The sequence below is a fragment of the Megascapheus bottae genome, chromosome 15 (assembly GCF_031878675.1).
Source record: "Megascapheus bottae isolate mThoBot1 chromosome 15, mThoBot2.hap1, whole genome shotgun sequence".
Taxonomy (NCBI): domain Eukaryota; kingdom Metazoa; phylum Chordata; class Mammalia; order Rodentia; family Geomyidae; genus Megascapheus; species Megascapheus bottae.
This window is the reverse complement of record NC_143523.1, coordinates 1,819,184-1,830,573: the sequence shown is the minus strand read 5'-3', so window position 1 is coordinate 1,830,573 and position 11,390 is coordinate 1,819,184. Positions and strand designations below refer to the sequence as shown.

At 55.7% G+C, this 11,390-nt stretch overlaps 1 protein-coding gene across 1 annotated transcript in view; it reads right to left on the bottom strand.

Moving 5' to 3' along the window:
* Positions 1-6,167: 6,167 nt before the first annotated feature.
* Positions 6,168-11,390, bottom strand: part of Tcerg1l (transcription elongation regulator 1 like) — a 145,056-nt gene continuing 139,833 nt past the window's right edge. The window contains exons 10-12 of the mRNA XM_090346825.1: positions 11,231-11,320; positions 7,443-7,561; positions 6,168-6,947 (exon numbers count right to left, since the gene is read on the bottom strand). Coding sequence (XP_090202951.1) covers positions 6,791-6,947; positions 7,443-7,561; positions 11,231-11,320 — 366 coding nt within the window. The 3' untranslated portion in view covers positions 6,168-6,790. The remainder of the gene's footprint in view (positions 6,948-7,442; positions 7,562-11,230; positions 11,321-11,390) is intronic.

Sequence of the window (11,390 nt, the reverse complement as noted above, 5' to 3'; positions counted from 1 at the left end):
CAGGTGATAGCCACGCAGGCTGACCGAGCTCCCCTGCTGGCTCTGTGCTGGTTGGCTTGTCACCACCTCCGATCTGGACACTCAGCCTGGAGATGCCCTGCCCTCAAGGAGACACCTGCACGCGGAGGCTGGAGAGAGCAGTGTTTGGATTAGAGGAGGAGTTAGGCACGGAGGAGTGAGGCACCCTCAGAGAACAGTGTCAGTCCTCTTCCCCACGTGCTCTGCAGCCCGGCAGGCCGCAGCACAGGACCAGTCAAGGGTCAGTGTCGCCCATCCGGCCCCACACAGGCCAGCACACCTGAGCTGCCTGGCAGTCTAGACACACACAGAGCCAGTGCGAGGCTATTGTGTGGATGGGAGCTGTCCAGGTGTGCAAGACACGGGGACCGCTGATCGGGTAAGCCAGCCTACTTCTAAAAGTTGGACTCTGGCTAAATGTTGTTTTCTCCTTTTATTTCCCCTTTCCTCTCTATACGAGTTCTGAGATAATCGCACACACACACACACACACACACACACACACACACACACACACACACACAGAGGCAATTGTCCCCAGCTGGGCTGGCTGTTTCAAGCCATTGCAGAGCCACTGCACCCCAGAGCCTCCCTTCCAGGTGGACAGGAAGTCCCATCCACAGTCTGCTGGAACATGGGTGCCTCTTCCGCCTGCCGGCCCCGCCCAAGGCCAAACCCACTGCTCCTGCCTGGGCATTCTGCTGGCTGGGAACCTCCAGAAGGCTGCTCGGAAGAGCTGACCTCCAGCCCCGGGGCCACCCTGGAAAGACACACTCTGTGAGAACTTCCCGCTCTTGGGACAGTTCTGGAGTCCCAGACCCTACCAGCTTGGGAGTGAGTTTAGGCTCCTAAGAACTGAGACAAAAATGAAAGAAAGATGGCATCTGACCCATGCTCAAGCTGCTCATGTTTGAGCCTCCACCTTATTTTCCCATCATCTCCCAAATTCTGAGAGCCAGAAGAAATGTCACAGTGGTTTCAGCTACTTCTGAACTCTAGGCTCAGGCTTCAGGGATCAGAGGAGGTGGTACGGGGTGGAGGGGTAGAGGGGCGGAGGAGCGGAGGGGCGGAGGGGCGGACGGGGCAGACGGGCACACCTCGGGCTTTCCCTGTGGCTGGGCTACACAGGCAGCCTGAGGCTGAGGCAGACGGGAGGCAGAGCTACTATCAGCCGCTGGCTTACAGGACAGCTTCATTTTGGCACAGTCTCCTTGTGGGTTATTCCATCAGCACCCAGCGCACAGTGGTTGTGCAGGGCTTTGACGAGAATGAGCTGGCAAAGCGATTTGATTACACGCTTTGATGTGTGTAGAAGCAAACGTCTGGGCAGGAAAGCAGCCATTTTCATTTGTGGTTTGCAAACTGGGGTCGCAGCGGGGTGAGAGCACCAGGCAAGGTGGCCAGGCTGCGAGTGATTCATCATCTCAGGACAGGCTCGCCGGCACTGCAGATCACACACCGCTGGACACCGCGTTCCTGGCAAGTCCAGGGCGTGGTGCTAAATGGACAGAGCAGATGGCGCCCGGCTAATTGGCGTGGAGTCTCCAGTGCTGTGCAGGTTGGGGGTTGTCAGGGCAGGAATGGAGATACAGTGTGGCTTTCTCACATCTTGATCAGAGTATAGTAAACGTGTGAATGGAAACACCGCAGTGCAACCCCACATTATAGAATAATAGAAATGCGAGGACACCCATGTGCTGTCTTGGCTTGTGAGACCTCCAACAGGCTGCTGCCCACCGCCTGGTCACTTAAGGGGGAGGGTCCTGTGGATGGCAGAGGTGAAACATGACTTTGTCACCTCAAGAGGGACTTTCTTCAGAGTGTGTGGCTCCTCATAGAGCCTGGAAGTGGCATCCTGGTGGCAAAACAGAGAGAAACACTGGCCCAAACCACATCGGTTTTATGCACAGCCTCGCAAAATAGAAAGGAAAAGATGGAGGGAGTAAGGGGGAGAAAGATGAAAAGAAGGAGGTGAGAAAGGGAGGCGGGAGGGAGAACGGAAGAGGGGAGGGAGGGAGAGATGGCGGGAAGGAGGGAGGGAAGAAGCAGGGAGAAGAGAGAAGAAGAAAGGAGGGAGAGAAAGAGAGAGAGGGAGGGAAGGAAAGATTGGGGGAGGAAGGGAGGCGGGAGGGAGGGAGGGAGGGAGGGAGAGAGAGATAGGGAAGAAGAAAGGAAGGAAGAAGGGAGAGAGGAGGAGGGAGATATGGAGGGAGGGAGGGAAGGAGGGAGCAAGGGAGAGAGGAAGACCAGTTCCCATGTGACTAATCTCCCTAAGAACCAGACCCACTCGGAAACGCAGGCCCATGAGGGTCCCGGCAGGCCCCGTCCAACTGCTGATGGCACCCCATCACCTCAACCTGGGTGAGCACCCGACAGAGAAAAGCAGGGCGCCAGGGCTGGCTGGAGGTCAGTGGGGAAGACTCACCCGGTTGTTCTCTATGTCGTGGAGGAAGGCAGGAGGACAAACGTGCTGACGAAGCTCCCCTGAGCTTCCACTCAGCACCACCCGGACCAAGCCGCTTCCCTCCACTCAGCACCCAGCACCGGGCACCACCGGGGCTGCTGGGAAATCCTTCACACAAATGGAGAGATGAGGCTGACACAGCAGGATGCTCGACAGGATCAGAAAGCACTAGCACCCCACCAGCCTGGGCAGATCAGAGCGCCCTGTGGTACCATGGCCGCCTGCCACATCCAGGAGAGCTTGATGGGCCCCGGACGCCCTGCCGGCCCCTCACCTCTGTCTCAGGGGCGGGGTTTAAGGAAGCACCAAGCACACTCTATCCAGCCGTGTCTGTGTGCCTGTCCACGAGGAGATCTCAGGGCAGGGGCCCCGGGCCCAGGCCGGAAGCTCACTGGCCTGCAGCAGCTGGACATTGCTGGAGTCCTCGCGCTCCAGGCTCTCCCGGCAGCCCCATCCTTTTGGACTGGACTCCCTGCCTGTCTACACCATGCTCTGGCCTGGTGAGCCTGCCGTCTGCCCTCGCCATGCCCGTCCTGCGCACCCATCTCAGCCGCTGCCCTCCTGGCTCACTGCAAAGCAGGCCACTTGCAAGGCCTGAATCTCGGTACTGCCTGAAGTGCGGGTGCTGAGACCTCGCCCCAGGGTGTTGGTACGGAGGACACTCGGGGGGCTGAGCGTCAGCAGCAGAGTGGGCACCGTGGCTCAGAGTCGGCAGACTCCTAGGGCCCCATTTCATAGAGGCTCCCAGCAAAAGTGCCGCTTGATTATCCCAAAGCATTTATGAATGAGTTGAAGTCTTTGACTGGGGTTATGCTTTACATATTCAATGAGAAAAGAAGCGAAGTGGAAGTGGAAAAATGCAACGACACAATATTCGCTTACTATTGCTGGGTGGTTTGGAGCAGAGTGGCCGTCACCACCACGGGAGGCGTGGGTCACTGCTGCACACATGCTGCCACTGCGCTGTGTGTCAACGTTTCCTGGGGCCCCAGGGAAGATATGCTCATGGCCAGGAAGACAGGGGACAACCATCCTGTGAGCACAGACAGGAAGACCCAAGTGCTGAGGTCCTCCTCTGGCATGGACATTGTTGCGTAGAGCAAGGGTTAGAGGGCAGGTGGACCCTGCCGCGGTGAAGGTCAGGGGACACTGTGGACAGAGGGCTGGTTGGCCGTAAGGAGGACCAGACAGAAACATTCCAGGAGAGGGTGAAGAGGACGGAGAGGCCAGCCAAAAGCTCCTTCTCACCCAGCAGTCAGGGGTCGGATGGAACCCAGTCCCCAGCGAGGTGCCCAGCGAGGTGAAGAAGTGCAGGCTTCTAGCAGGAGCGAGGGCTGGGACGCCGTGGTTCAGGACAGGAAAGCTGTCCCTTCTGCTTCCTGACTGTCTCCATGTGGCTTCCATGTGCACTGATGCATGCTACGAAATTCATTATTTATCCTTATTTATTACCTAGCAGCTACAGGTTACAATTACAGCTCATCTGTACTACATTACTGGCATTTAAAATGGGCATGGCACCATCATACGTGAAATAGCTGAAAACCCTCACTGCGTCTCTAGAATGCCTGAACTATATTCAAAAGGCTGAAGCCCGCTCATCCCATCTGCAGCCTCAAAGGAGGAAAGTAATGGAAGTATGGCCCACAGGCAAGGTCCCTTCACGGTCCCATCGCGGTCCCATCAGCCTTCAGGGCTGGATTTTCTCCCTGTGACTGTCTGATCACACCTGCGCTCACTGTCCGACACACATGCCAGCTGACCAAGGTAGACAGGAATATTGAGAAGAAAGAAATCACCCATCATCTACCCGCAAGTGTAAACTACTCCTTCGAATCACAGTCTCGGCGATGGGAACAAAAATGAAGGCTCTCAGATATGTGGACAAGACGCGAAGACCGACAGCAGCTTCCCACTGGGCGCGTGAGTGGAACAAGGGATGTCCCCCACACGTCCAGCTCCATGGCTGCCCTTCTGCCCTGCCAAGGCCGCTCCATGCTAGCTGTGTCCAGGGGAAGTGGGCGATGACCGCTGCTGACGACAGGATGGCCAGCCGTCAGGGTGGCCCGCAGAAGGGGGATAACTGGAGAATGAGAGGGTGCAGGGCAGACCCAGAGACAGCGAGGTACAGATGGACAAGGCATGGGGGAGGCAGACGCAGAGGCATCAGGGAGACCTGGCATGTGGCTGCCACATTAGGCCCACCTGCACAGCCACAGTCTGGCCCACCAGGCCAGGGGAGGGGACAGAGCAGAGCCCCAGCTGCCCCCTCCTCTTTCCAAAAGCTCATCCCAAAGCCAGGCCAAGAGAAAGCCAGAAGATAAAAGGGCCCATAGCATGCCACTTTCCTCCAGTCTTGGGGGACTGGCCCAGGGGCCACGGCTCTGGGGGTGGCTGATCCACTGTAGTGGTGGGATCTGAGGAGCCACTGTAGCCTGTGACACAGAGCCCAGCCCCGCTGTGCCCACACCTCCTGAAGCCACCCTAGAAGTGCCAAGCAGGCTGCATCTGGCGACAGACACGGGTGGCAGTGGCCAGGAGGGCATCACTGCCCTCAGAATTTCCTCCGCATTCCTGGGTTAAAGGAGACCCCAGTGTGTGTGTGGGGGGACCCAGGCCCTCTCCGGGATGGAGACGGCATAGGCAGTAGGGATGGGAGGTCGGCGTCTGCGGGAGTCACTTCTCTGGGGGAAAGTCCAGCTTCCAAACTGACCTGCAAAAGGGGCTGTGGTGGGCTTGCCACACCGCCCAGCGAGTGGAGCTGCTGGCTGCTGGCCATGGAGCAAAACTCGCGATGGAAAGAGAAAGAAGCAGGCTGACCGTCTCAGGACTGTGTTCCTGGCCCAGGATGGGCAGTGAACCCTTGGAGGGCGCAGACACAAACATCTCCACATTCTGTGTGCTTGCCAAGTACAACAGTGTGGAGGTGGTTTCAGTGGGGAACCCTCCCCCCCCCCGGGGGTTTGACATGGGGGTTGATTCCTGGTATTCAGTGTGAGTGTGAAGAGAAGGCCCAGTGGAGGGTCCTTCTGCGTATCAGACCACTTCCTGTGACTGTGGCAAGACCCCTGGCATGAGCCAGCCTGGAGGAGGTTCGTGGCTTCAGAGGTTCCTGTCCACCCCAGGGGACAGAAGGAGGGGTTCCTGTCAGGGCTGTCTCTGACTTCCCTGTGGCTGGGAAGAAAAAGGATAAAATGAGAAAGAGCTGGAGCACCTCTGCTTTCAAGGACACTCGCATATTGAACTAACTCCCATTCATGGGGACCTGCTACCACAAGTGTCCCCTCCCCACAGAGGAGCAAGACAGGCCTTCACCTGGCCATGACTCCAAGGAGAGGGGGCTGGCTCCATGAAAACCCCAGGGGTTTCCCACCCAGCCCCTGTCATCCACCCCCCGCCCCATCCACGAAGGCCTATCTGGTGGCTCTGGGCAGAGACAGCCATTCAATCACAGATGCAAGCGACCCTCCCCTCCTCGGGAACTTCAGCAAGTTCCACCAGCTCCGCATTGCCTCCCATCAAACGCATGAGGGCAGGATACCAGAGCTGGGTTTTGTTGGGGGTATGTCCACAGCCCTGCGTGTAACTCTGCCTCTTCTGAGCCCTGGAACCGGGCCCTGTCTCTTCAGTTGACACCATGGAAGGTCTCCACCACAAAAACACACTGGCTTAAAATATTTATTAATTAAAAAAAATTTAAAATTTTATACAAAGATGATGAGAAAAATCTCATGCAAACTCTGGGCATACAATAAAAATAACTCAAATATCAGGATGATGGTTTTGTACAAAATAATTTCTTTCAGGAAGGACCTCCGGCCGCCCGAGCAACTCTCTTCTCCTGGCCCGCGGTGCCCGGTGACGCTCGGGCCTCCCCGCAAGGCCCCTGGTCCTGTGTGGAATGAGGATGCCACGGCGATGAACGATGAGGCCCTACTGCTATGACTCGGAGATGAGACCACGACCTGGGGGCTGGAGCACAGGGGTTCCTAACTACGGTAAAGTTCTCCACAGCAGCCCGGAGAGGGAACGCCTGGAGTCATGGCGGGGGCGCCCGCCTCGGCGTCAACTCAAACCCGCAGTGGATTTATAATTTGTGTATCTTACAAGTCATTTGCATAATGAAAACAATTAAGGGATCCACATATCATGGCAATTAGAAATGCATCAAACTCCGCATGTTGTACAAAAGAGAGCTTCAATATGAAACAGTAATCCTCTGAGAACGGCCTTTCGGGGCCGCCCCGCCCGCCCCAGGCTGGCACCGCTGTCCTGTCCACAACCTCGGTCTCCTCCACGTCCACGGGCTCATCTCATCTTCCTCAGCCTCAGTCTGTTCTCCTTGTCCCGTTTCTTAAGAATTAGGATGAACTGATTGAAAAAGTGCTCCTGGTCCTTTCTTTTCTGAACAAGTCGGAACCTCTGGTCGCGGCCATACTTCTCGGCAAACTCCTTAAAGGTGGTCCTGAAGAAGAAAGACTGCTCTGAGACGGAGCGGTCCTGCTTTCCCGGAGTGCACAGGGGCCTTGACTGACTTGGTTTGCGGCCTTTCGGGGCAGAGCACCGGAGGGGCAGGGACCTGAGCCAGCAGTCGCCTGCTCCCTGCGGGCTGTGACCTCACTCCTCTCCCCATGCCCTGCCTCTGGACTCCAACCCCTGCTGCCCCTACCCCATGCTTCCCTCTTCCTCTGCTCTGTGCCACAGGGCTTCGTGCAGGCCGCCCTGTGTGCCTGGCACAGGGCCACCAGACTTCGTTCAGGACATCATCTTCAGAAGCGTGTCCAGAGCTGGGACCGGGAGGATTGCATTGTTCAACAGCACACACACTCAGCTGCACCCCTAAGACATTCCTGTGCTGGCCAACATGATAGAGATGACTTGACAGAACAGACCCTGAGAGCCTTCCTCTAACCTCTCACGATCCAGCCCCCCCAAAGCACCCGCCGTCTGCCCTCCGTACCTGGGTGACACCTTGCACTCCTCTAGAAGTTTTTTGAACTCTTCTTTGGCTAGCAGCAATTTACTTTTCTTTTCCTTGTATTCATCTTTTATTCTTGTCTTGACAAACTGTTCAAATATCTTAAAACATACATAACAGAAAATATCAGAAACAAATACTGCATTCCAAACACAGCGTGACTCGCCAGCCAGAGCCTGAAGAAAGCCGCTCGCTCTGGCTCTGAGCCCTTCCGTGTGCAGTGCTGTGAGACACAGGCACCTTGGTAACAGAGCCCATCATGCCTGATCTGCGTGCCAGACCCACGGTGCTTCTCTACACCCGCCCCGCGGGCCAAATACTCAATCCACGGCCGCTCTCGGTGAGCCAGGAGCCAGGCACGTGGAAAGTCCCACTCTCCACACCGGGGCTCATGTTTTAAAATTCCCTCTTGGTTTTATAAAGGTGACAGTCAGGAGTTCCAGCTCCATAAGTTAGGTAATAAACATACTGCCTTTTGGGCAAGATCACCCCTCCCCTCGCTCTCTCCCATCCCAACCACAGAGCAGTGTCCCGTGAGTGCCACAGCTGCCTCTGTTCCAGGAGGTCCCTCCATGTCTCTGCTCCCTAGCGGAGCAGCGCCGCTCCCACAGTGACCAGCGTGGGAACAGGCAGTGAATCGGGTCTGGAAACCCACTTCCTAACGTGGGGGCACGATGCTCAAGCGGACCAGGCTGCTTCTGAGGACAGCGGGGTCCAGGGCTGCCCTGACCACCACAGTGGACGTCCTAGGCACGGCACAGTCCCCCTGTACCCAGACACCTGCTCTGAGTCTGGCCCTTCGGCGCAGCCCTGACCCTGTGTGGAGCACGGGAATGCCGCCAGAGGACAACCACAGCCAGACTTCCCAGGACCTTCTCCTGGAAACCTAGTGGCTCTCCTCTGTCAGGGTGAGATGGCCCCGGTGGTAAACCCTCCCTTCCCGACTACAGAGCCCAAGAATGGAAAGGGCAGCACGGTTTCATTTGTAATGCTACCAACAAAAATATCAACAAAATCCACATCTAATTCTAGAAGGCCAGTAAAGAGTCCTTCAGCACCAATCCACTAGGTCTCCAGAGCCACCAGTACATAAGGACCTTAGAGTCAGGCTGCAGTGGGAAAGAAGAGCGGCAGAGGGAAGGGCGGGCTGGGGAGGGAGGGTGTGACAAGGAAGCTTCTGGAAGAGCAAAGCTGACCCCTGGCCCTCTTGACTGCCTTACCGCCTCAGATCTGGTTCTTTAATGGTCAGAAAAACAGAATTGCTTCTCACCACGTTGGCTTGTGAAATACTCACAACTTAAATTTTGAACCTGTGCCTGTAAATTTAAGTGAGACTGGGACTGGCTTGTCATGCCTTCAAGGCAAACACTTAGGTTCATTTCCTCGTTATCTTCTAATTTAAACTAATAAGAAAGGTGAATGCAGGTCATCTTCTGAATAAAAGTTCCCGGCTCCATCATTAGCAGCAGTTTTGCTCTATTAATTTTAAAGTCTGGCTGGCTGTGGGGACAGAGCTAGCAAGAGATAACTGCCTCGTTCTCTGCCTACAACCATGTATCTACCGAATCTAAATTTTCTCTTTTCTCCTTTTTCTCTGTTGCTTTATTTATACCACTATAATTTCATGTAGTAGGAATTCTTCCTTCTTATACATTATACCAGTTTTATCCTAAATGGGTTGTGACTTTTTAAAGAGATAGCATTGGCCATTATCTCCCTACAATACGCACTGGAGTATAAAATGAAACTTTCTCTGCTTGTTACCATAGAAACAGACCTGATCGGCCCTCCCTGGCCTCCAGCCCAGCCTCCGAGTGAGCTCCTCTGCAGCCCCGGGCCCCAGCCCAGCTTCCGAGTGGGCTCCTCCACCTCCACTGCAACCCCCAACCCCCCGGCCCACACGGCCAGCACACCTTAGCTCTGCCCCGTGAAAACACCCAGCCACCTAGCCTGCGAGGAGACACACACACACACACACACACACACACACACACACACACACACACACATGCACGCTGCCTGTAACGCTTGTGCTCTGCGTCATTTGTGAACAGCCCATGCTTCTAGAACTGGGCCCGAAACTGCTTCCTTCCCTTGCTGGGCTCCGCCTGCTCCTCCTTGCACGGCTCCCCACTGGTGGGCTGCAGGAGTTCCACTGAGTGCTGTCTGGGGCTGCAGTGCCTGTGCACTGCCCGGCCGGCTTCCTTCACTTCCTTCTGCCTCCAGTACCACAAGGCAGGATGCCGAGACAGGCCCGGAGCCTCGCTCGTGACAGCCTGTCAGGGAGCGCTGGACTCTGGGTGTGGGCGGAAGGGCCAGCCCCACTGCACAGGACACGACCAGTGGGGCCGGCGCAGCTCTCCCCTTCAGCATCTGCTCTCTGACCATGGCCTGCAGAGCCAGCAGGTGGTTGTGGAAGGGCAGAGGACCACAGCCAGCTCACCCCGGGCAGGAGACAGACCTGTGCTCCCAGGAGTATGTAAATGTCAAACTGGGATTGTCTTGGGGCTGCGTGCTGAGTTGGTCTTTCCTGTTAGGGGTGAGGCTGACCTCTTCAACATCCCTTACAGGTGACTATTCCCCAAAGCTGTCCATCACAGATGACAGCCGCGGACGAGCTCGTTGGGAGCCGAGTCCACAGCCTCTGCAGGTGGCTGCCCATCCGCCCATCTCGTGGCTCGTGACAGTGGCACACCGTTGATTCCACCATACACTCAGGCTTCTTCTGTGTGCGTTCTTCTATCACTGAGTTGGAGAACTTTTTTGCATTTTAATAATGCAACAAAAGGCTGAAATACTATCAATTATTAAAATTACAGTTTTGCTCTGCTATAGAAACAATAGCTGCAGCCCAAGCTCAGCTCGCTTGCTGCTGGCATTATCTGCAGACACTGCCATCCTGTCTCCTACTCGAGGAGGCTCTGCTTCCTGGAAAATAAGACTCAGCTAAAAAAATGAGTTCCAAGTTCCCAGAAGGATGAGCTCGTTATTCTAACTTGGCCAGTGACCGATCTTCACACATCCAGCCCGAGGCCTTTCCAGTTCCCTGGGGCGGCGGAACACAGTTGCTGGAGCCCGAGGGGCTGCCCCTTTGGCCCCATCTCAGGATTTGTTTACAGGGCTTTGTAAGCTGATAACAAGGCCCTAGATAAAACAACAATCTCATCTGACTTGTGCCAGCCAGGGCAGTGAGCCACCTCTTCCTGGTCACCCCGAGTACTTCTCAAGGCTCCTGAGTCTGAACTCACTGGGCGGGGGTGGGGGGTGACACCTCCTCTGAGGAGTCTGACCTGGCACTGGGGTTAGAAATGTAGAAATCTGTCCTTTCTGCTCTTGTCCCATTACACACACACACACACACACACACACACACACACACACACACACACACACACACACAGAGCTAAGGCTATGGCGCCCACTGTCCTCACTGGCTGTCACAGCTGCCTCTTGTGAACAGCCATTAGCTTGTCCTGCTGTAGAGAGGAGGCTCTAGAGCACCGCTCCATCCTCTTCCTGCTCGCTCTCACCGGTGGCCCCTGCCTCATTTAGCGTACTTTATGGGCCCTAAAGTTGCATTTTATCTTTGCGTATGTGTATTTTCTTAGGGGTCAGATGCTCCCTTTCCAATCTGCTGCTCCTAGCTCGCGCCCCACACCTCCGAGCTCTCCCCAGCTGCAGAGCTGTGGAGGCAGCCGTGGGGAAGCTCTAGCCTGGACTCTGTTTCCACGGGCTCTCTCCACTCCCACCTAGTCCTGTCCCCACATTACCTGCTTCCGTTCCTCCGAGTTTAGCAGGAGATAGCGTGGGTCAAACACAATTTTATGGAGTTCTTTCTCCCAAGTAGAAAATGCTGACACCTGGAGAAAGATATCCAATAGAGTCGTAGTTAGCCTCGGTGCTGAGTCTGGAATCTGTGAGTGATCAATG